The 25,246-nt window shown below is 47.1% G+C and overlaps 1 protein-coding gene, 1 long non-coding RNA gene and 1 pseudogene across 2 annotated transcripts in view; 2 read left to right on the top strand and 1 right to left on the bottom strand.

Annotated features, from left to right (window-relative positions):
* The window catches only part of PITPNA (phosphatidylinositol transfer protein alpha), a 36,364-nt gene extending 12,092 nt beyond the window's left edge, over positions 1–24,272 (top strand). Inside the window, exons 5-12 of the mRNA XM_061143053.1 lie at positions 4,658–4,665; positions 5,759–5,833; positions 8,054–8,137; positions 9,346–9,423; positions 9,584–9,694; positions 10,727–10,849; positions 20,667–20,735; positions 21,691–24,272. Coding sequence (XP_060999036.1) covers positions 4,658–4,665; positions 5,759–5,833; positions 8,054–8,137; positions 9,346–9,423; positions 9,584–9,694; positions 10,727–10,849; positions 20,667–20,711 — 524 coding nt within the window. The 3' untranslated portion in view covers positions 20,712–20,735; positions 21,691–24,272. The remainder of the gene's footprint in view (positions 1–4,657; positions 4,666–5,758; positions 5,834–8,053; positions 8,138–9,345; positions 9,424–9,583; positions 9,695–10,726; positions 10,850–20,666; positions 20,736–21,690) is intronic.
* Positions 2,504–2,604, top strand: LOC133058114 (U6 spliceosomal RNA; annotated as a pseudogene).
* LOC133057031 (uncharacterized) lies at positions 10,848–25,097 on the bottom strand. The gene is made up of 3 exons (XR_009692957.1): positions 24,960–25,097; positions 12,341–15,539; positions 10,848–12,256 (listed from the first exon to the last, which is right to left on the bottom strand). It is a non-coding gene; the product is annotated as an uncharacterized LOC133057031 (long non-coding RNA).
* Positions 25,098–25,246: the final 149 nt, after the last annotated feature.

The raw sequence follows: 25,246 nt of genomic DNA, 5'->3' as shown, positions 1-25,246 counted from the left end.
CCAGACTAAGCCAGTGGAAGGATGAGCTTGGGGTCTTTGTTCAGGCTGGTGGTGAGTGGCAGTGTTGTCTAGTGCGATTTGGCAGCCAGCTGGGTGGGAACCAGCAAGTAGCCCCAGCCCAATCTGGCACAGAACCAGTCCCTCCTATTTGGGGATGGTGTGATAATTTTTATTGTTTTTACTCATTACAAAAGTAATGTCCTCTGGGTAAGTTTTGGAGAATACGTACAAACATAAGAAAATAATCACCCATGATCCTTCTATTTTCTAGTCGCTGTTAACGTTTTAGTGTCTTTCTAATCCTTTTTTAAAATGCTTTTATATACATAGATGTATATGTGTGTGTGTGTGTGTGTGTGTGTGTGTGTGTGTGTATAAAGCCTCCAGATATGTTTTCCAGACAAATTTTGGGTCAAATTTTACTAATTATTAACTTGCCTGTTTTTACTCAGTAGATGGAGAACCTATTTCCTGTCACTACCTATAGTCTATTTTAAAAATTGGTTAATGGTTGCACAGAATTCCATTGTTTGAATGTGCTAGGATCTTTTTACACCCCTCCCTTGTTGTTAGATGCTGAAATTTCCAGTTTTAATGGTATATATTCATGTTTGGCTTGAAAAGCAGCAATGAGGTTCAGGGACTCTTGAGAGAGGCAGTGCAGGACGTCCCTGGTGGTCCGGCGGTTAGCACTGCGTGCTTCCACGCAGCGGAAGGGTCATGGGCTCAATCCCTGATCATAGGAACTAAGATCCCACATGCCATGTGGCCAAAAGATTTTTTTTTTTAAAAGAGAGAGGCAGTCATAGGAAAGAGCCTGTTAGGGTTACCTTCCTGCCTGGGGGAAGGACCAGACTTATACACCAGAAAACATAGCAAGGAGAACCTGTTATTATTGGAGAAGTGTTAAAATAAGCCCAATGTGTGATGACAAAGGACTCAGAAACAGCTGTCCCCCAAGTATGTTATGTAACACCTGCCCTCTGCACACCAGATTTGAGGAGGGGAGGACCAGCAAGAGGGAGATCACTGGCAAGAGCCATGAGTCAGCGCCTTCCACTCGACTTGCATGTTCTGTAGTTGAAGGTGGGAGTAGGAGTGGAAGGCTTCTCTTAATCTTCACTAATCTTGTCTCTGGATTTTCTATTCTAGACATTCTGGGATTCCCTTTGAGTAGTTCACACTCCTAGCTTTTCAAAATTCCTAAGTCTTGAGGGTTGTTTCGAAGTAGACCTCTTGGACAGCCCATGCTATTACTGATGAATATCCTGGGTAGGGGGTCCCTCAAGGTCCCTAGAACTTGACTGTGAGTTAAGAGGATTTCCCTCCAGCCAGTCTGCATTTGTTGGTGAAGACAGTCTGGCTGTGGGGTCCTCCTGCCAGCCTCTGCTTACATGTACTTTGACACTTATCTGTCTCTTTTGTGGGGACCCAGCACTCCCTAGATTCTATCTGATGAGGAAAATCTGTGTGGTCCTCATCCTGTGGAGGGAATGACTGCCATCTAGAGACAGGGTCATTGCTGTCTGGTCATTGTTCATTCAAGAACCTTGTATCAGGAGATGCTCAGTCATTAGTGGGACCTGGCATGTGTAATGCTTAGTTTTATTCCTATAGCTGAAAATGCAAACATCGCTGTTCCCTAAGCATCAGACAGGAAGCTGTTCAATTCTTGGAAAAGAGGCACACGCACACTTTCTTAAAAGACACACAGTGTGCACCATGGCTGGATGTGTCTGGTCTGGGGCCAAAGGTGAATTTTTCTGATGTCTCAGAGAGTTGCACTGAGCATGCATCATAAGAACCTTAGCCAACTTGGCATAAAGGAGGCAAACGGATAGTGTGGACTGCTGTGTGCCTGGGGCGGGGTTCTGGGTTCACAGCTTGTGCCCTCTGAGCCGCTCCTGTCCTCTGTGTAGTTCTGGGGAGAGTGAGCTACAGCTGACGGGCATTTTTCTAGACGCCTTATGTTTATTAGCATCTTGTTCTGATCCGTGGCCAAAAGAAGAAAAACTATCTCTAAATATCCCATGGTGAGGAGAGGCAGGGAGTGAGGGAGGGGAGGGTGGCTTCTTCAGTGGGAGCTGACTTTACATTCAGAACCTACCATCATGCAGTGTGAGTGTCTTGAATCTTAGATCTGTTCAGTTAGACATGGGTCTTTTAAAAAGAGCTCTGAACAAGGAAGGCTGTGTCCAGTTCCCGCTGGGGACTGGTGGGAGAAAGATTATTAGTTCAGAACTCTTAGGCTGGCCTAAGCAGATCAGAGTTTGAAGTGAGAGGGATAACGGAGTGTGGAGCGAGATTCCACATGCCTTTTGGAAGGTTCTGACCTTGTTCTGAGTAGAAGGAAGATGGATTTGCAATATTCTACTCATTCTCAGTTCTTTCTGTCCTCTTAACCTTATTTCTCTCTATTTCTTATCCCCCGATCCTCATGAGTTGGGACATGAGGAGAGGGTAAGATGGGCCTGGGCCTGTGAATGATAGCAGGAAGAGACACTTGCTTTTAGCAGCATATAGACTAAAACTGGAATGATTCCGAGTTTAGCATGGCCCCTGTGCAAGGATGACACGCAAATTCATGAAGCGCTCCATGAAAAAAGGAAAGAAAGTAGGAAGAGGGAAATAAATGTTTCTCTTTCTGTCTCTCCCTCTAACCTTAACCCTGTCTGAGTACAGTCTCAATAAAGACAGTTTTGGGAGGATTTCTGTTTTTGGGGTTTTTTTTTTTTTGCTATACCACACAGCATGTGGGATCTTAGTTCCCTGTCTTGGGGTTGAATCTATGCCCCTTGCCTTGGAAGCATGGGAAGGACCTTAGTGGTCTCATTTGGAGAGCCCAGTTTTCCAACTGCAGAGAGTTTCCTGAGACTCTTCCAGACTACCTACCTAGGGTTGCAGTTTGAAGAAAAGAGAACTGTCTGAGTGCAGAGGTGTTTGGAAGCAGGGAGGCTGGAAAAGATTAGGGAGGATTGTCTGTTCATCCACGTTAGCATTAAAGGCCATTAAAGGGGGGTCATCACCCTTGTACATTCACAGTTTGTCAGAACTGAGTGGATCTGCTTCTCAGGATCCTAGAAAGAGCTGATATCCAAAGACATCCCCCACCCCCACCCTCCCCGAAATGCCAAAATATTAAGTTATACTGAAATACAAAATGACTAATAAAACCAGATATTCCTGTTTGCCAAGCAGGACTCGCTTCCCTCATGGGCTCATCTGCTCAGGAAACCAAATTCCAGCCTGTAGTGGAGAACATCATCCACTTGCTTAAGTGATCAGACCCTCGTGTCTATTGATGAGCACATTCCATCCCGGCAGAGGCCAAACTAGGAGAAGGCTGCTCGGGGAGCATAGACTCAGAATGAGGTGGTTTGTTGGAGAAACCCTGGTGAAGTGTGTCATCAGACCAGGCCAGCCTGACACTCAGGGTGGGGCTCCTGCTCCCAGGACAGTGCCAGAGAACTGCTGCCAAGCTGGTCTCTTTGGCCTCACCCTTCATGGATATTACACCCATCATTTCCTTTTTTGTTAAACGAATAACAGGGCAGTTATTTCAGTAAGCCTTTTAGTTATTATCTTGATCTGTTGCTTTCTTCCAAGTAACTTCCGTTGGATTCAGGGAGGTTACTGAGATCGTCTCTTGGGTAGTTTCTTTTTCTTTCTCTCCTTTCTTTTAAAAAAATTTTCCCTTAATTGATTTTACTGGCGTGTAGCTGATTTACAGTGTTGTGTTAGTTTCAGGTCTATGTACAGCATAATGATTCTGTTATACATCTACAGATACTCTTTTTTTTTCTGATTCTTTGCCCATGTGTTATTACAGAATATCGAGTGGCATTCCCTGTGCTATATACTAGGGCCTTGTCAGTTATTCTTGGGTTGTTTCCATAGGAGGTGGATCTTATCCCTCATATTTCAACTTGTCCTCATCTCAATCTCAGAGGTAACCTTAGTTTCAGGTTTGGAGTCAGGGAGCTTGACTGTTAGCCCCACATGCCATCAGAGGGGGCAGTGGTGGCATCCATCCGAAACTGCACCAACTCCTAAGTTCAGAGAGTACAGAATGATCTGGGCTGTGGTCAGGAGGAGAGCTAGTCCGTTCCCCAGTGACATTAGAGCTGCCGTCATTTTCTCTGATAAATAATTGAACGGTGCTTTCCAAGGGGGTCTCATTACAATGAGCAAGAGTGTGGCGGGTGAGAGGTTTGGTTACAGCGACAGGAAGGATGTAGAGGGCAGATAGACAGCACCTGGCCTACGGTGCCCTGCTCTGCCGCTGGAAGCAGGGGGTGGGCAGGAGGAGGGGGCACCAGGTCATGGTCTGACAGCAGAGCCGTGGGTCTCAGTGCTTCAGCTCATCAGGGCTGCTCCCTGTCCTTGCCCAGCTGGGAAGAGTCCCGAGGAGCCAATAGTGGCATCCCTTTAATGAAATCCCATATTTGGTCTTTGGGGACTTGTGCATGAGTAAAACTCAGAGGTTGGTGCATTTGAGGTCCCAGATGCACTTGCTGGGACTTGGAGGGTGACCATGGTGTAAGCCCCAGGGAATGGAGAAGTCTTTGCTCCCATGGTCCCAGGGTGAGGGGTGGATATTTTATTCATCTTCATTAATCTTTTTCTCTCTTCTTTCCATGTCCTTGCTGTGGAGCAGTTATCACAGTAAGTATTTCCAGGGGGGTGGGGACTGTAGATGATTTATAAGGAAGGAAAAAGAAAATGGAGCTGCCCTGGGGCCTCCTGGATTCTCCTGTCTTTGTCCTGGGTGGCCTTTGAGGCTTTTGAGGCTTCATCCTTTCAGTCCTGTTGAGGAACTTGTTAATTGGCACCGTCCCCTCCTGCTTGAAGCTGCATTGGCAGGTGGCTCTGTAGGTGCTGCAGTAGTCAGGACCGTGGCATCCTAGCCCCAGGTCTCACATGTACAGAGTGACGCGTGGCTGTCCCCTGCTCGCCCCGGGCCAGGCCTCCTCAAGGCTGTACAGAAAGCTCCAGTGCCGCTGACCCAATCAGGGCGTTCCCATTTGGGCATCTGTTGACCCCAGTGAGCACTGATGCTAGGCAGAATCGTGACATCAGCCTGGCTTCTTCTCTCGGCCCAGCCCCTCTGTCAACGCCCCCTTCTGTCCTCCCTGCAGCATCCTCATCCAGGTAAACACAGGAAGTTTCGGGGAGCCTGATTCCCGCTGAGGAGTTAGGGGGTTAACGTGTTCCTCCTTTAAGTAGTTTCAGTTTTTTAAAAAGCACTAAGGGAAGAAGATGATAATTAGTATGAAGGCTTAAATGTCTGAGAACTTCAGGCCTCAGCAAAAGGCTGGCTGGTGGCGGGGGAAGGGGGGCAACACATTTGGATGGCTAGGAAGCCTCCCTGTGCTCTTCCCACGCTGCCACTCAGCCTTTACACCCTGCACATGAGGTAAAAGGCAGAGATGCGTGGGTTAAGTGCATGAATTTTGAAGTCAGACAAAACTGAGTTTGAGGCCCCGGTCTGTGGTTACCTCTGTGGCCTTGGGAAGTCCCCTCTGAAGTTCACTTTCCTCAAATGTGAGGTGAGGGTCGTGTTAGCACAGCCCTCGCAGGCTGGGGTGAGGATTGAGTGAGGGAGCGCGCGCCTGGCATACTGTGGGCTCCCGGGACAGTGAGCTGTTAGTACAAGGCAGAGGCTGGGGCCTCTTGTCTGCCCGGAGCGGGTGGTGAGGGGTGGTTACTCTCCAACTTTGAGCCTAGTGACTGTAAGGTGTCTTTCCCCCTCCCACAGAATGAGTACATGAAAGAAGACTTTCTGATTAAAATTGAAACCTGGCACAAACCTGATCTTGGGGCCCTGGAGAACGTAAGTAGCACTTCCCAAGATCCCCGAGGACTTCCAGGCCTCAGGATGATACTGAGGCTCTATCCCTGCCAAGGGCTCTTCACCGTGGTCCCCTTTTTCTTGGCCAGGAAGCTCGCAGCCTGTGCCTGGATCTGTCCTGCCAGCATGGGATTGCTCTGTCTCTAATTTGAGAAATATGATCTCCAAGATGCTTTCAAGGACCTGCTAGTGCTGGGATTGGTCTAAAATGCAACTCCTGGCACAGAAGAGCTGAATTTTTATAACATCAAAATGAGCGAATCCCCTGACCATCCAGTGGTTAGGACTCGGCACTTTCACTGCCTGGGCCTGGGTTCAGTCCCGGGTCAGGGAACTAAGATCCCACAAGCCACATTGTGCAATACCCCCCCAGCACCCCTGAAAAAAAGCCCATCAAAATTACAGCCTCTATAGAGCTCAATTTGCCAGTAACTCCTCAGATTTAAAATATACCTGTCCCTTACTCTAGAAATTCCATACCTAGGAATTTCCACTATAGTTATGTTTTCATATGTGTGAAATAACAATATACAGGGAGATTCACTGCTGCATTCTTGGTGTTTGTTTAGTCACTATATCATGTCCAACTCTTTTGCAACTCCACAGACTGTAGCGTGCCAGGCTCCTCTGTTCATAGGCTATCCCAGGCAAGAGTGGGTTGCCATTTCCTCCTCCAGGGGCTCTTCCCAACCCAGGAATCAAACCGAAGTCTCCTGCATTGGCAGGGGGATTCTTTACAACTGAGCCATTCTTGGTGTAGCCAAAGGTTAAAAGCAACATAAGAGCCCGTCAGTGGGATCCTGTTAAATAAAACATTGTGCAACCATGTACTTGTTTATTATGCAGCCATTAAAAAGAGTTGGTAGGAAACAGTCTTCAAGGGATATTGTTCAGTGGGGAAAAAAAGGATGTAAAATATGTGCTAGAAGAAAATCTCTACAGTGGTGGTACCTGGGAGCTGACTGAGAGACATGCAAGAGAAAGAGTTACTTTTTATCATACCCTTTTGTACTGTTTGAACTTGTGTCAGAATTTTGTATCTCATACCACCTCTTTGAGTTAGTTAGTTTTTATCTTTTTTTAAGATCTTTTACTTTTTTTTTAATGTGGACCATTTTTAAAGTCTTCCTTGAATTTGTTACAGTATTGCTTTTGTTGTTTTTTATGTTCTGGTTTTTTGGCCATAAGGTATGAGGGATATTAGCTCCCCGGATTAGAAGGCAAAGTCTTAACCACTGGCCCACAGGGAAGTTCCAAGTTCAGTTCAGTTCAGTCACTCAGTCATGTCCGACTCTTTGCAACCCCATGAATCGCAGCACACCAGGCCTCCCTGTCCATCACCAACTCCTGGAGTTCACCCAAACTCATGTCCATCGAGTCAGTGATGCCATCCAGCCATCTCATCCTCTGTCTCCCCTTGTCCTCCTGCCCCCAATCCTTCCCAGCATCAGGATCTTTTCCAGTGAGTCAACTCTTCGTGTGAGGTGGCCAAAGTATTGGAGTTTCAGCTTCAGCATCAGTCCTTCCAATGAACACCCAGGACTGATCTCCTTTAGGATGGACTGGTTGGATCTCCTTGCAGTCCAAGGGACTCCCAAGAGTCTTCTCCAACACCACAGTTCGAAAGCATCAGTTCTTTGGCGCTCAGCTTTCTTCACGGTCCAACTCTCACATCCATACATGACTACTGGAAAAACCATAGCCTTGACTAGACGGACCTTTGTTGGCAAAGTAATGTCTCTGCTTTTTATTTGCTGTCTAGGTTGGTCATAACTTTCCTTCCAAGGAGTAAGCGTCTTTTAATTTCATGGCTGCAGTCACCATCTGCAGTGATTTTAGTTATTAATAATTTTTAAGAGCATCAAAATAAGCAGTATAGGGCTAAGCAGGCAGCATCCTCATGAGAGGAATATGCAGTCTTTACAAAGGGGGGACATATGGAAATAAAGTAGGTGCTGGGGGAGCCTGAGAGCCTTGGGCTGCTGCAATCATATTTAACTTGAAAAATCAGAGCATTAGTTCTCAAATGTACGTCCACTTAAAATTCATTCACCCTCCCACTCCTTTGGATAGTTTTGTATGTACTGGTAGGAATCTCACGTCTGTGGCTATGGGAGCAACTGCTGTTAGATGTCCATTCTGGGTAAAGGGTGTGGTAGCTGTTAAACTGTACATAATGAGTGGCCACCCTTGTTCCTGCAGGTGCATAAACTGGAGCCTGAGGCGTGGAAACATGTGGAAGTCGTATATATAGACATTGCAGATCGAAGCCAAGTACTTAGCAAGGTAGGAACTATTCAGCTGTATGGGTGGCCTTCGAGATGCAGAAGTCACTTATGTCAGAGAAACCAAGGAATCATACCAACTTGGGTCAAAGGGAAGTTCTCTCTTGAGTATTTTATTTTCTAAATGAGTGTTAAGAATCACCTTATCTTGACTTGGGGATACCACCAGGCAAATAGTGGCCCAGATGTACAATCTTGTGCTTCTTGGCCTAATATCCCCACTCCTATCCTCAAAAGATTAGTGGATTTAAAACAAAAACAAAAAACCAAAAACTTTTCACTGAAGTATAACATATATAGCAAAGTGAATAGATCCTAAATGTGCATCTATATACCTCAAACTGAACATCCCCAAATATTTCTCAAACAGAAACACTAGCCAAGAGTATGGCCCCTTGAGTATTTTGTCGATTCTGGTTATTTCATGTGAGTGGAGAGAAGCAGAGGTAGGGAAGGTTTAATAAATAGTCTCCTTCACTTTGGAAGATGCTTTACAACTGTATGTGTATGCATGTGATTGGATATCTTTGTTATTTTTTATAAGTAGATGCCATAAGGAGTTTGGTTTTTCCCTTGCCCAGATTAGTTAATGCAGACAAACAGCCCAAGAGTAAACTTTTGTTACTGTTAATTAACACACAGCATTGACTGCATTTTAAATCAGTGAAGGGAGATTGACTGTAGTAAACAAGAGGATAAAGTCTATACATTGAACATTTCCAATAATGATTTTATTAAAACAAGGCAGTTTAAAAACAAAAGCAGAACAAAGCCAGAGAGAGGTGGGACTGGAAGATTTCAGAAATGACTGGCTGGTTGTTCTCAGCTCCAGCTGCTATTTTAGAGTTACCTGTTTTTTAAAATGACCCTGTGTTGCTCAAGGGTCAACTGTGTTTTGAAAACACCTTCCCTGGTGCTCTGTATGTTCACTCCAGGTTGCAAATCCCCATCTTAAATAGTGGAGAGCCAAGCCTGTTCACACAATCTGGTAAAACTGAAAACAAGCCCTGGCAGACAAAATCACAGAGAACTCTCCTCAGAGGCAAATGTAAACAGTTCTGTATCTTGTTTATAGACTTTCCCATGTTTTCTTTGCACCAAAAGCATCAAGAATGGTATGAACTGTACTGTGGTGGAAAATCTGATCTCCTTCTCTCTCCCTCTCTCTTCCCGCCCCCCCCCAACCCCTGCCTCCCCAACTTCTGACAGGATTACAAGGCAGAAGAGGACCCAGCAAAATTTAAATCTATCAAAACAGGCCGAGGACCCTTGGGCCCCAATTGGAAGGTGCAGTTCACACTCTTACCACCAGGGGGTGTTGGGGCCGGTGTGGTTGGGCCTCCCTCCTGGAGGTGGGGAACTGGGAGGGGGCAGGGGGGTGCAAAAGGAGAGCCAGAGGTCGGCCCTCTTAGTTACCCGTCTGCCTGTGGGTGTGTTTCTAATACAGCAAGAACTTGTAAATCAGAAAGACTGCCCATACATGTGTGCATACAAACTGGTTACTGTCAAGTTCAAGTGGTGGGGCCTGCAGAACAAAGTGGAAAACTTTATTCATAAGGTAAGTGACCAGGCTGGGAGGCCTTCTGGTGTGTTGGTGGGGAGCGTTTTGCCCGACAAGAGAAGATCATACAACCCCATGTGACTTGTATCCTAGGGTGGCCAGCATCAGGATATTTAGGTCTGATTTCCCAGATCCCCACTTCTCCTTGCACCACACTCTTACAGTTTAATGCTGTTCATCCAGGGGTACCACATGCAAATGGGAAGGAAACTGAGGCAAAAGAAGGAAACAGGAGGGGGCTTGTTATGATTAAATGGCAAATAAAACTCAGGATCTTTGCTTGACACCAAAAGGCAAAAAGTACTATGAACCAAATTCTCCCAGTACCCTGAATTACTGAACTAGACAAACCTAGGGCATTTTGTTTTTTTTTTCCTTTTTTTTTTTAACAAGAGAATGTCAAACGAAAGTAATAACGTGTGTAAACGGGAGACCCAGGAAAACTGAGTAACTTGCCCAAATGGCACCTAAGAAGTTTCTATAGCCTTCTCTCTGATGTGTGAGAGTCTGGTAAAATTGAACATCTCATAGCTGTTGGCCAATTTTATTTACTTGTTTTTGGCCATGCCATGCAGCACGCGTGATCTTAGTTCCCTGACCAGGGATCGAACCCGAGCCCTTGGCAGTTGAAGCAGAGTCCTAATCACTGGACTGCCAGGGAATCCCCCTGCTGCTGGTCAGTTTTAACCTGGTCTTCAGGCTCCAGAGACAAGGAAGAAACTTGGCAGTCATTTTGGGATCGTGGCTCATGGATTGCCTGTCTTGGGTGCAGAGCCTCGGGGCAAGCTAGGCACCACCCTCTCCCTGGGGGCTTGTCTGACTTGAGGCCATACCCATCAGAAATGTGGAGGCAAGGGTCACTGACCTGAGGGATTGGAGGACCGATCCAGATCAGCCAGTGGGGTACCTACCACTCCTCCCCCAACCTTCCCAGTACAGTCTGGGTGCTGGTGTGGAGGGCGTGGGCAGGAGGGCTGCCACAGCGGCCCACACCTTCCGGTTCTAACTTGGGTCCCTTCCTTTTTATAGCAAGAGAGGCGTCTGTTTACAAACTTCCACCGGCAGCTGTTCTGTTGGCTGGACAAATGGGTCGACCTGACGATGGACGACATTCGAAGGATGGAAGACGAGACGAAGAGACAGCTGGATGAGGTAAGTGGGAGGCCCGAGGAGACTCGGGGGCTGTTCGCTAGGAGACTGTCGTGCCGGGGCAGCTGACTGAAGGCACCGTCCTGTGGTTCTAGGAACATGTCAGCGTCCACTGTGGGTAAGGTCTAATGCCAGGCGATATGGGAACTACAAGGAAGAAAGCAGCCTGTGCTCTTGAACTTGCAGTCTAGTCGAGGTCTTGGCATATCCAGAGAGACAGATATGGCGGGCTGTGCTGAATGCCAAGTGAGTAATACAGTTGCCGCAGCGGTCCTCCAGAGCCGGGTGGGGGAACCGTGCTGGGCTGCAGAGGCGGAGGTGGCCCCGGGAGGCGGAGGCAGGCCGGGCTGGTCCACGAATAGCATGCACGAAACTCACAGAGGACAGCAGCGAAACGCACACCACAACCCCTCTTTAACAGTGTTGGAGCTATTTTAGAGTTTGGAGCCTTTGCCCCCGCCTTTTTTTTTTTTTCTTTCTGGCTTGGCATGGTTCCCAGAAGGAGAGCTGTCTGCTGCTCCATGGGAGCCTGAAGACCTAGCACCCCTCTTGCCTCCTTTGAGGAATTTGGGGCTGCCTGCCTGCAAGACTCCCTCTGAGGAGACACTTGGTAAACAGCACTCAGGCACCCATGTGTGAGGCATCATTCGGAGCGCTTCTCCAGGTCTCGGCCCATCTCCTGTGGTCCTCACAACCCCTGTGAGGGGGTGCCGCTGTTACCCCCACACTCAGGTGAGGAGGTAGAGATGCTGGGAGTTCAAGGCCGGGCGCAGGGTCACACAGCCTGCAGGTGACACAGTCAGTCTGGAGGAGGAGCTGTAGCAGTCAGTCACTCTGCCGCTTCTCCTCCCTCTAAATGCCGTCGGGGTCTCCCTCCTGCCTCTTGGGGCTAAAAATGAGGCAGGAAGCTCTGTTTCATAGGAACCGTCATCCATTTCTCCCTCCTTGCCCTGGGAGGGTTGGCATGGAGCCTGGGTGTCTGGCAGGCAGAGCTTTGCACAGCCGTGCCTGGCTCTCCAGCGGGGCCTCCGGTGAGGCGCAGGCCCAGGTCCGAGGGGCCCCCACCGCACTGGTGCTCCCACTGCACTGTGCTGGTCTCGGTGGAAAGTGGGCCCATGGGCGCTTCCTTAGAGGGGGAGCCCCGTGGGGAATGGATTCTACCCTCCAGGGTGACACTTCCAGGCTGACTCACTGGTTGCAGCGGTTTGCTGAGTGAGTTCCTGTTGAAGGCAGATGTTTAAGTTATTCATTCAGCTGCAGTTTCAGGGAAGTGGCAGGATTTTGGAAGTAGGACACAAGTCCTACTTCTTCTGCTAAAGATCTTCAGGAAGCGGTAGGTTTTAATGTCCAGAGCTCTGGCGATTCTAACAGTGTAAGAGAGAAGCCTTGAATCTTGTGGTCACCTGAGTCCTGACCAAAAGAGAAAAGAAACAAGTTACCAAGTGGAGGAACAGGGACAGAGCCTTGGAGGTTTTAGTCTGCAGCTTCAGTTACCTGTTGCTGCCAGGCCGGCCAGAATACCCCAGGGTCATGGAAACGCTGGCTGACAGCCTCTTGGGGTCGAATTGGAGTTCCTGGTGCTGGCAGGCTGTCCGGAGGGTCTGCTGAGCTGCCTCCCTCAGGTCCTCAGCTCGAGGGCACGCGTCCTTACAGAGTCCTCTTCCCGTCCACAGCGCTTGTCTTTGTGTTTCCATTCTGTGGATAACTGTGCCAAAAGTTCGGATGATCTATATTGTCCAAGATAACTGCAAATGCAGAAATCCCTCCTTGGAATTGGAATTTTTAAAATAGTTGGTGGTGGAAGAGAAAGCAAAACCACTGCGGGGGACATGTTCTGACCCCGTTAGCAGCTGTGTGGGACCTTTGTGCTGACTGTACTTCTGGCTCACGTGTCGCTTTCCTTTCTTGTTTTTCCTCTTTCTAAAAATATTTTTATTAAAGTTTTATTTTCAGAGTTGTTTTTTTTCATTTTTTAAAAAGGCCACTTTATTGAGGTCTAACGTACAAAGAGCTGCGCCTGTTTAACGTGTACACCTTGAGGAGTTTGCAGATGGACATTCGTGAAACCGGCACCGCAGTCAGTACCATCACCCCACAAGTATTTTTATAGGTCTTACGCTCAGGTAGCATCCCACACTTATGAGGAAGACACTGGCTTCTTCTGCCCTATCCCCACGGTTGTGGCCCCAGAAGTAGCCCCTTGCAATCCCTTCTTTTTCTTTTTTTTTTGAACTTTTTATTTTGTGTTGGGTATACATACATTAGCCCAGTCATGTCCAACTCTGCAACTGCATGGACTGTATCCTGCCAGGCTCTTCTGTCTATGGAATTTTCCAGGCAAAAATACTGGAGTGGGTTACCACTTCCTTCTCTAGTATTGGGGTACAGCCGATTGATACACACTGTGAAAGCTTCAGGTGAACAGTAAAGGGACTCAGCCATGCATACATATATATGTGAACCCTGTCATCTCCTCTGATTTTCATTTCTTCCTTGGGTAATTTTCTGGTTTTCTTAGGAAGTTAGTAAATGCCTCCCTCGTTGTTAGCTTAGCTTTGTGTCTGTATCATTAAGTTGTGTCTTTGGGTCTCACGGGGGTGGGTGGTTGGGCTGGCTGCCACAATATCAGTAGTTGAGGCTGGTCCATTCTCATTCATTTTGCTCCCACTCGGTAGACACTTTAATCTGAAGATCTCTTCAGTTCTGGAAGATGTTTTTGTGTCCCCTGTCATCACTTTCTCCCCTCTGTCCTCTTTGTTCTCTTTCTGGAATTTGTTGTTGTTCGCAGTTGGACATCATGAGTCGACCTTCGAATTTTCTCATGTTTTGTCTCCTTTTTTGTGTGCTTTCTAGGAGAGGTTTTCTGAAGTTAACTTTTGTCTCCTTCATTTAATTTAAGACATTCTTAAGCACTTCTTGTTCTGTTCTTGGCCTCATTTTCCTTTTCTGAAGCATGGGGTTTGGTTCTTGCGTTTGGTTTTGTGGTGTCTCTTCCCCCTGAACACTGTTTCCTCTGAGCTCCTCTTCCCGTTGGACTTTATGTTTCCTGTTCGGGGCTTCCCTCAGATGACTGGGACTCCTTGGCTGTCCATTCACAGTGAAGAGAGCAGCTCCAAAAAGTGGATGAAGCTCTCTGAATCAGTTGTTATTGTTGTTCAGTCGCTCAGTTGTGTCCAACTCTTTGCGACCCCAGGGACTGCAGCACGCCAGGCCTCCCTGTCCCTCACCATCTCCCGGAGTTCACCCACGTGAACTCCACGTGAATCAGTCAGTGGCTGAGCTTACTGAAGGGTAGTCAGATGGTTCCGCTGGGGCTTCCCACTTGAGGCTCCTGAGTGTGCTTTTCTTGGGCTGCTCGTTTTGCTTCAAGAGGACACCCCAGCCTTTTTCTCATGGGGCTGGTCAAAGCTAGTGTTCTGGGAGCTGATCTAGGGAAAGGTCCTGGGGGCAGGCTGAGAACCAGGGGAGGTAACACCAGGGCACGCCAGAGCCAAACTCTTCTTTATTTCCTCTCGCAAAGGAGCCACCCATTTCTAACCCCAGCTGCACTCCCTGCACGTAGAGGCGCCTGGTGCTGCCGGTCCCCCAGCTTCTGGAGAACCTGCAGCGCTAGTGGGCCCGCTCCCTCCTGGCTGCCCTCCTCACCGGCTGCTCCTGCTGCTCTGCGGATTAGTCACTGCTCCTCCGTCCTCCTTTTGTCTTCCAGAATGCTGTTTCCATCTTTTACCTGCTGTTGTCTCCTCTCTTCTTGTTGTCTTTGTAGTTTTCCATCTTTCCATCTTTTTTTCTTTGTAATTCCTTTACTGTCATCATGCCTAGCTTTGGGGGAGAAACAGCAATAAATGCTTGTACTGCATCCAGCCTGCCATGATTAACTGCAAGTTTGTGATAGAAATTATGACTGTTATTCTTTAAACCAAGGCATAGCAGTCTGGTGTGGGTGGGTTGTTTTGTGAGTTATAAGAGGTCACTATAAGGCCACAGTCACCCCTGCCATAACTCTTGTCCCTCTGGGAGGTGAACCCGCCATTCTTGGATGAGGCTCAAGGATTTGAGAAACACGGGATCAAGAGATTAGTCCTTTGCCCTAAAAACAAAAATGTCAGGAAATGCGTGCCTGTGGAGGAACAGTGGCTCTTGCTCCCTCCCCCTCCCTCCTCTCCTGCTTTTAAGAAACACGTAATCGCAAAAGTGGAAGAAAGTACCTTAAAGGTCATGTAGTCTAATTATGTAGCCAGTGCTTGAGCCTTCTCTGCCCTTTCCCATTAGCTTGTGCTTGAGCATCTCCTGTAATGGGGAACTCACTGTCTTACAAACATGACAGTCATAAACATATCTATCTATCCATATTTTTTAATTGAAGTATATAGTTGATTTGCAATAAGTTGTTTTTGTGGCTTATGGGATCTTAGTTCCCTGTCCAGGGATTGAACCCAGGGCCGCAGCAATGAGAGTACCAAGTCGTAACCACTGCACTGCCAGGGAATTCCCGTACAATAACATACTTTATTATTATAGAAGCTGACATTTACTGAGGTCTTACCATGTGCCTGTCATGTGTGGTAAGCAGACATTTGACATGAATTGTCATGACATCCTCTTGGCTACCTGTGCCATAGGTATTCTTTGCAGAGAAGTTAAGCATACCTTCTAGTTCAGAGAACAGGTTCCTCCTGGACCTTGGTCATTAACTCTAGATTATGAGATGGGGAGAAGAGGATTCATTTTAAAAATTGTAAAAGAAAAAAAAACAAAAACAAAACGTGTTTCCCTGTTTACAGGACTCTCTAGAACATTTGCTGAAAAACAGCAAAGAACACATGTTTGAAGATCCTGCAGCATTTTCGTCCTCGTCTTCCCTCATGGGTCTTCCTCTCTAACTCTTCTGGCTCCTCTGATCCCTCCGTTGCCCATCCCTTCTGGATTTTGTACTTTGGGATGGAGCTCAGTGGCTTCATGGCACTCTTGGCTCTGTGGGCTCAGCTGGCAGGCTTGTGTCCGAGCGTCTCTCTAGACAATCTTCCTGTCCATTTGCTTGCGTCTGAATGTGCCTGTCTCTTCATCATCACTTTAGTATGGATGAAGAGGGCCCTTGCTCTATCCCCTGGCTTTTTGACTGATGATTCACCATCACTTCTAGATTTTAAGTCTTAAACACTGGACCAGTTACCTATCAATTACATAAACATCCCTGTGCAGTGAAGTGCCTGTCAGGATACTACATCCCAGAGTTCCCCGTTTGGGATTGTGATAGACAAGGGTCTTCAGGTTAAAACACTCAGTGCCTGGTTCATGTGCTGGGCTGTGGAAGATTGTATCTGAGATTCCCATAATGCCTGCAGAGGGCAGAGCGAGTTCTTCTGAGGCCGAGGGATCCTTGTCTTCTGAGGCCGAGGGATCCTTGTCTTCTGAGGCTGATGCTCTCCTTGGAGTCTTAATTCCCTCCGCCCTGCCCAGCAGCGATTGACCCCAGAGCAGACCACCTGGAACATTGACCAGCATCTTGAAATAGGGGAACAGCTTTATTTTCTTTTTAAATATTTAAATTTTTCAATATCAAGGTAATGTGTAAGCATTAAACAGTTTTTAGGAAAGTAAAAAAATAGAAAAAAATCACTTGTACTCTCACTAGTTAAAAACAACCACTGTAAAAACGTTTTAAGAATTCTTACACACTTTTACTTAGTTCTGATGGTACTGCACGAGCCTGGGTGGTCCTCTCACTTTTCTCTAAACATTATAACAGCATTTAAACCAGGAAAAAAGTTCCTTCACATACACGTTTCTCACAGTAGCTACATCTTACTCTGTACTCTCTTGCCCCTTGTTGGATTTTCCTTCATGTTGTTTGCAGGTTTTCATTTTTTTTTTTTTTTTTTGGTTTTCATTATTTACAAATAATGCCATGATGAAAAATTTCTATGCACTCCATTGTTTGGGTAATTAGGATTATTTACTTAGAATAAATTCCAACAAGCAGAATTAGAGGATTTAAAATTCTTGTTACTTATTGCGAGATTTCTTCCCCAAAAGGCTGAACCTGTTTATATATTAGGTTTCTAAAGAAGTTCTAAAAACAGTTCCACATTTGCCTTGTATTTATGTCCTTTCAGAACAGGTCTGTGGTTACTATTCAGTGTCATAAATGATTTTTTTTCCACTGGCTTAATTTTTTACTTAATTTTTATTGGCGTATAATTGCTTTACAGTGTTGTGTTACCTTCTGCTACAGCAGTGAATGGGCTATATGTACATAGATCCCCTCTTTTTTTAGATTTCCTTCTAGCTTAATTTTTTTACTGAACTTTTTATTTTGAGATGATTGTGAGATTCACATGCAGGGGTAAGAAATAGTACAGAGAGGAGATCTGTTTCTCCCAGTGGCTACGTCTTGCAAAATGATAGTATGATATCACACCCAGGAAATTGATACTGATACTTTTACAAGTCCCTTTAAGTCAAAGGTGTATTTCATACTTATAGGAAAAGCAATTTTCAAAAGATGGAGAAAAATATTAAAAAAAAAAAAAGAAGACCAAATAAATAAAAATAAGTAGATGAATAAAAGTCCCTTTCTTCCAACCCCTGGCCTCATTCCCTAGAGAAAACCACTGCTAAAAAGAAACCATCCAGGACTGGAACTTCTGTTTTCATGTTCCTCAACTGTATGTACATAGATAGCCAGTAATAGCTTGATCCGAGGAACACTACAAACATTAGATAAAAATCTCTCATTTTAGGCCCCAGGAAACAGGAAATAAGCATTCTTAGAACATTTCATTACAAGAATGAAATAATGCATTTTTATTTTGGTGCACCCTCTGTGGGGGGACCTTGTCTTTGAGAGTAAAGGAAGCTATCATGTTTCCTGATAGGAAGTTACATCTTATTTCAAGCAATAGGAGAACAGGGCCTGGCTTTGCGTTAGTAAATTCAAGCCAGGCAATGAGCGCTCAGGGTCTACAGGTATCTGCTTGAGACCCAAAGGGCTTTGTTCCCATGATACTAAACCTTAGCCTCTTTGATTATTGAAAATGTACATGAATGGTCATTAGCTAGCAGACACATAATGAGTGCATTTCTGTCTTCTTTCACATTTATTTATTTGGCTGGCTGTGCTGGGTGTTAATTTGTGGGCACTCCAGGTCTTTAGTTGTGGTATGTGGGATCTAGCTCCCTGACCCAGGATTGAACCCAGGTCCCCTGCATGGAGTCCTAGTCACTGCACCACCAGGGAAGTTCCCATTTCTGGTTTGGGGTCGGGGACAGGGAGGTTGGTAATTATTTTGAAGGAGTTTCTTATTTGTATTCTGAAAGAGTTTCAAACTTAATGAAAATGATGAGAAGAATACCTAGGAAAGGAAAGACAGCATCACGCAGCGCACGCTCCTAGTCTGTCTGGTGCAGCCCATGTTTTCTGGGAGTTCCACGACCTTGACATTCATGGAGGTTATAGGCTAGTCATTTTGTCGAAGGTGTTTCAGTGGGGTTCGTCCAGCGCTTCTGCGTGATTAGATCCAGAGTCTGTATTTCAGATCAAAAGGTCACAGACTCAAAGGTGTTCTTTTCCTTGTATTCTGCCTGTCCTTGTCCAGTCCCGGTGAAGTTACCTTTGTTCACCTGGGTGTGGTCATCACTGTTGGGGTGTTGCTGATCCCAGACCTCCTCTTAGGATGGCGCAGAGGGATTTTAACATCTGTAGCTATTTCTATATCTCTCTGATCTATTATGTTCACACAAATACTTCCAATTCCGACCTCACACCACAAGGGTAACTTTCCGTCTTTTAAAAAATTTGACTCAAGAAAAATCTTGAGTTTGTTAAGCTCTTATAAAGTAATATATTAATTACTATGGATAACCAAAATTATAGGAACAATACAAATTTAAAGCTACCATTCAGGAAAGTGAGTTTTGAACAAAATCTACAGGGGAGAGGCATCATTCCAAGAGGGAGCTAGGAACTGTCACTGCTATGGCTTCAGGTTCAGTCCCTGGTCAAGGAACTAAGATCCCACAAGTGGCTCAGCACAGCCAAGGAAAGAAAAAGACTTGGAGGAAACTCTAGCCTGAAAGACCAAGCTAGGAGCTTAGGTATAATCACACTTAATCATTATCAGTAGGGAGTGACTATAGGAACCTCTGGGAAGGACCGGGAGAATGTTTTTCTCATGTTCAGGTTCCACGTGGGCTCAGTGATTTATAACAGTTGGCGGGGTAGGGCGGGTGGTAAACAACGGTCGAGGGTTTGAAATGTGGCAGGAAGTATATTCAAAGATGTTTCCCAGTGGAGAGCTACTACTGATGAGACAGAGTCTCTGAACAATGTGGCTGAAAGGCTAGTGAATAAAGCACAACTGAGGAGGCTGTAGCTTAAGCGTGCAGCTTCTTGAGTGTTACGTGCACACACAGCATGTTCACTGTGCTATTTAGAACAAAGACAACAGGACTGATAACATGTACAGGGTTCCAGGCACTCCTCTGTGCTAAGTACTCTCCGTGAAAGCTTCATCTTCACTACAACCCCATGACATATGTAGTGTCTATTATTATCTCTGTTTTTATTATTGCAGAAATTGAGGCTTAGAGAGCAGTGAAGTAACTTGTTCAAGGTCACAGTTTAGTGATAAAGCCAGAATGCGATCCAGGCAGTCTGATTCTAGCGCTTATGCTCTGAGGGGCTCAAAAGTTGTTGAATGAGTAAAGATTGAACCTGGTGCAGAAAATTCATGGACAGTGAAGACATGTCTAATGGGAAGTTATGATAGACGTGTTCTAGACATCCTGCAATTAGACTCTTATTTTCAAGTTGGAAAGGATTTGAGAGCAATCGCCAGCACGGTGTTCCCAGCAAGAAGCTGTGTACACCGCTGTTGAAAGCTGCAGGGACAGGGACCACTCAGTGCTCCCAGAGAAGACCCTATCCTTTTCTTCAGCAGCCTTTCACTTCTGCCGATCCGAGATTTCACCTGCACTCTCCATCCCTGTGCCCACTTGGCTGACTGGGCAGACTGGCCAAAGCCTCTTTTTTTTTTTCCAACGTCACGCAGCATGTGGGGTCCTCCCCAGCCAGGGATGGAACCTGCCCCCGCACACACACACACACACACACACACACACACACACACACACCCGCCCTGGAAATATGCAAGTCCCAGGCGAAGCCTCTAAGCAGAGCCCAGGAGAGGGAATTGCAGTTCCCTCTGCCTGAAATGCTCCCTGCTGTGCCCCCCCCAACCCCCCCACCACCGCCCCTGAGTACCCACAGGATTTCCTGCCTCACTTCCTTCAGGTCTCTGCTCAGACGTCACTTATCAGAGAGGCCATCCCCAGGCACCTCATAAAACAGCACCTCCCCAGAGCCATTCTCCATCCCAGCAACCTGCAGCCCCATCTGACGTGGATTAGTTTCTCTGTCTTCCCCTCACTTTGTCCCAGAATGTAAGCTCCCTAAGGAGAAACTTGGTCTATTTTGGTTCATGGCTGAAATCTTCAGGCTGGGAACCGTGCCTTGCCAAAAAAAAGATGCTTCATAAATATTTGTTGAATGAATGAAAGAAAGAGAGGAGCGTAAGAACTAAACCCCAACACTGAGACGCAGGGGAGAGAACTAGAAATCATGGGCGGTGGGACCAGTGACAGAGCTATAGTGTGGCATTGGCCCTGTATACGCAGAATTCACTTCTTCCGATTTGCTTTGTGTGCAAAATACATGCTCTATCCTATCCGCTGGCAGGCTTGAGGAGGAGGAATTTGTACCTGTGGTGGAGTTCCAGCAGCAGCAAACACCTTCCATTTGTCCTGTTTTCTTCCGTTGCAGATGAGACAAAAGGACCCAGTGAAAGGCATGACGGCAGACGACTAAAGCCACTCCTTCCCCTCCCGCACCGTATGTACCAAGTTTCTCACTGAGTGCATCACAGACGCCAAAATCAGTCATCAGTCTGTGTCCTTGCCTCTTTCTTCATCCTGCCCTCTAGTCGTAGTGATGGTCATGGTGCCAGAGAGCTCTCGGGCTTCCACTGAAAGAGACGATGGCTTTCAAGACATTTCAGGGATCCATGTGATTGGATACATATCCACTAGACACAGAGGGGCTAGGGAGGGGGCGGTGGGTGAGAATCAAAGCTTATCTGCACCTAATTACTCTTCCGCCTGTGAGTGTAGCCATTTCAAGTGGAAGCTGGTCTTCTGGTTGTTCCTTTACGCCCTGGACCAGAGCCGTTCTCTGCTCCTCCCTTGGAAAATTCGCTGGCCAGATAGCTTTTCCTAGTGGTCCTTGTTGGGTCTGGTGCTTCATTTCCTTCCTCTCTGTACCCTCTGATCCCAGACTGTCCCCATCAGAGACAGCATCTTTCAGGTACTGGGAGAGTATTTCTGCTCAGGTCATAGACCAGGTTGGGATGTCCTTTGTTTCACGTGGTCACCCTTTCCCAAGATCCTTCCTTCTGTCAGCTCCCAGAGCCTCCAGACTTGCTCTTATTCCAGCAGCTCAGAGGGGCTTAGGCATGGAACAAAAGGCCTGGCCCTGCTCCCCATCTGGCCCTGAGAAAAAATTATGTTATCCAATAAAACCTGGCTGCTCTCTAGCATGATGGGGCCTGGGACCTCACCCGCTGTGACATGAACCTCTGCTTTCTTTTCCTGCCCTGCATGCTTGAGGAGAACTTCCGGGAGATAAAACTGTAGGACAGAATGGGTTGTGGTGATGCCAGCTTCTTGTCACTGCTTGGACCTTAGTATCCTCTCTCTCTTCACCCCCCACCACACCGCCTGGCATCCTTCCTCCTTTTGAAATTCCCCCGTCAGTGATTTACAGTGTTTCTATTTTATTTCTCTTCCAGTTTTGCAAGACAGTGGTCAACAGGAAGGCCCAGCAGATCCACGCTCCTGAGTGACAGGCCATCTTCGGACGCAGCCTTTCTGTGCCCATTCTTCAGGCAACTCTGACCCCTTACCGTAGCTAATTCTAGATGCCCTTTACTATTGTGAACAAATAGACCGTCTGGTATTATGAAGCCCGCGTAAGCGGGAACCTGCCCCTCTGAGATACGTGGCGTTGTAGGTGGCTGTATTTACAGCTCCTTCCTCTCCAGCCGTTGTGTTCTTGACCCATTTCTGTGTGCCCTCCCCCATCCCCTTTATTTCCAAGTGACATTTTTAGTCTTTGAAAATAGCTACCTTTTGTGATGTGGTGATTTAAACGATTTACTTTGTTTTCAACCTTGGGATAAACTGAAGTGTTTGGCTTCCTGGGCAGGTCTTTGCAATTTTGAGTGCTCACATGGGGAGAGGGGATGAGGTAGAAATAGATTTGTTTCCCTCCCAGTTCCACAGAACATCAGTGTGGCTTCATAACTCTGGTCTCTGCTCCCAGGAACCCACTGTTAGGAGTGCTCTAGGCACCATGGAAGCACCCAAGGCCCAGCCAGTCTGTTTTGAAAATTAAACAACAGATAACCCCTGCCCCAGGCATCGCATCTCTGGTCACTAGTCTTAGAAATACCTATGGCTCCTTGGTCCTCCTGTTGCCCACTCTGTCTGAATCTCTGCAGAGCCTGTAATATGCCCAGGTCAACTCTACCTGGAGGGGACTGTCCCGCGTGGCCCTTAGAATTGAGTCTGTCCCATGTATGCCTAATAGTGTGCGCCCCCCGCTGTCCCCAGGAGCTCTGTATGTCCACACTCTTCTTCCCTTTCGGGCTGGTGCTGCCACTCAGCAATAACCCCCTCCTCTCTGTGCTTTCTAGATTCCTGTCCTCTGTCTGAGGCTGATCAGGACACAAGGGGTCTTGATCTTTTCATGCTGCACAAAACAAGCATGCAAAAAGCTTTTTCCCAGAACACGTTCCCCTGTCTTCTGCAGTGGCCAGGAAAGAATTTGGGGATCAAGAACTCAGCTTGTCTTGCCCCCATGCTGAGTTCTGCCCTGGACAATCAAGAGCCAGTAGTGATCGCAGTGGCAAATTGTACCAAAGTTGGCTGGTGTGAAAGTCCAGGCCTGCGGGGGAGCAGAGGCTGCTGAGGGCTTCCTAGCTGCCTGTGACTTGGCAGCACTGGAGTACGCCTTCCCAGTGGGAGAATCTGAGATAGCCGTGGTGTCACTTGACATCTCCCAAGCCTTGTGAAGTTTGTTGGCCAAGTGTGCAGTGACTCAAGCTAACGAGAGACCAAATTTCTGTTGGGGGAATGATAAGCAGAATGGGATGATCTGTCCTTAGGTTTTTGTCAGTTTGTTTTGCCTTACTGATTTCTAAGTGCAATAAGGGAGTGTCACACCTGGGACTTCCTGATGGCTGCTTCCCTGTGGCCCCCCTGGGGCAAGGGGGGGGGGGACAGGTTCAGCGTGGTTAGCTCCTGCCTTCACTGAGTCCCCTCTGGGACCACGAGATACCCCATCACACCTTCCTTTTAGTCTCCACACCTTGTGGGGTCTATAGTAATGGATCTGGGGCAATTCAGTTGGTTATTAGCAGCCCAACTGCTGGTCGCATTTATTTGACAGGGAAAGTTGAAGTGGCATTCCTACTGGAGAAAAATGTAAATGTTTTCCTACAAGTTCTGTAATAGCTATAATTATATTTGTGCTTAAAGCTTTCCCTTCTTTTATTCATCAACTAAGTGAAGTCCAGATGTGCGTTAGCCTGGGAGAAACAAGCAGTGATAATGTAAGCAGACTATTGTTTATGTGGTTTAAGGGTCAGCAGATGTTGGTCTCCTTCCTTCAGTTCTTCTCTGAGATTCATACATATCACTCCAACTTGGGGAGGAGCGGGGCTTGCTCTTTGTGGGCCTTTTCTCTAGCTCCACCCACCTCCACCTGTTGCCCCAGTTAAGCCTCCAGGTGAGCCGAACTAGAATTTTCAGAGGTCAGCTGGATCTGGGGCTCTAGTCCACATCAGCGCAAGGAGGGATGAGCCTGGTCTGTTCTGTCCCCGTGGAGAGTGTCGCTGCTGGGCAATGATACCTTTTAAGTACCTCCCTTCCCTTCTTACTCACCCTGCCCGAACTGACTAGCACTCAGAGGGGCTTAGGATGCAAAGCTCAGCTCCAAGAGTAGTCTTTGAGGATGTGCCATGCCCCTTCAGACCAGCTGCTTCCATCAGATTTCCAGGGCCACAGTCCCAGTTGGAAGCAGCGGTGCCTCTGGGGGAGGAGGGGTGCTGGGCTCTGGCCTCCTCACGGAGAGACGTAGGGGACAGGGTCAGTACTGTGGGCATGTGTATATCTTCCCCAATTCTCTTACAGTCCCTGCTGGGACTCCCTGACTTATTTTGGTTGGTTCCTAGTGCTACTTCTTTTACAAAATACACTTTCTAGACCTGATTAGATTACTTTATTTAATGTGAGTTTGTGCCTTTTTGTCTCAATCTTCCAATACAGGTATATTGGGAAAAAAAGCAGTCTAATAAAATCCTAGACAGAGCTGTCTGGAGTCCAGCTTATTGGTGATGTTCTCATGTCCATTTTACAACTTAGATATCCTCAAACTCTTGCTGATATCCCCCATTTTACCAGGGAACGATAAGAAAGATCCAAGGTACCTCTAGAAATTGTGGCACATGGATTTCTGTAAACTATAGACAATCGCTCATCATTTTACATATACAAACATCACATACCTGAAAGTACTGGGGCCATTTTCCACTGGTAGTATTTGCTTCTTGCTTTTGTCTCCCCTACTCTCCACATCCCCCTTTATCTTTCCTACCAAGCAAAACATTTATTTAAGGGAGTTCTTACCCTGGCTTCTGGGTCTGAACCTTACGAAGCTTGTTTGTAAAACTGTCCTGCATTTTTCTTGGGAGAGTCATGGTTCTCATCAGATCTTCAAAGGAATCCCATGCACGGTCCTGCCCCGCACCCCAAAAAAGACTAACGAATCAGTGATCTGAAGGAAATCACCACCTTTGGCACAGTAAATAATCTTCATGTTTGGGCGTAGATAGAGGTAGTGACTTATTTTTCGTTCACCAATGGCTTACTTTCTGAGTCCAGAAGCCCCTTAAAAATGTCCAAGGTGTAACAGTCTGTACGGGTTTGGAAAGAGGAAAACACCGAAGGTTCGAAGTGGAGAATGGAGGCGCTCAGTGGCCTAGAGGAGGGAGGTTACCTGTAGTTGGGGGGTAAGAGTGGATTACAGGCCGTACAGTGGCTGGCTGCGTCCCATCCGGCTCGCCCTCTGCCCCTCCGGGCGTTGGGAACTTGCAGAGATCGGTGCCCTAGAACCCAGACACCCCAGTGAAAAGGGACGCGCCGGGGAGGGCGTGGCGTCGACTTCCGCCGGAAGACAGCCCCTCCCGGCCAGCCTTGCGCGGGGCAGCCTGGGAGCCTCGGGGGCGGAGTCTGGGCCGCCGCGCCCCGCGGGCCGGGCAGTGTTGCGTCGGGTTCTGCTGCTAC

The sequence above is a fragment of the Dama dama genome, chromosome 5, assembly GCF_033118175.1.
Source record: "Dama dama isolate Ldn47 chromosome 5, ASM3311817v1, whole genome shotgun sequence".
Classification (NCBI taxonomy): domain Eukaryota; kingdom Metazoa; phylum Chordata; class Mammalia; order Artiodactyla; family Cervidae; genus Dama; species Dama dama.
The sequence above is the reverse complement of the archived record's forward strand: the minus strand, read 5'-3'. Positions and strand labels throughout refer to the sequence as shown.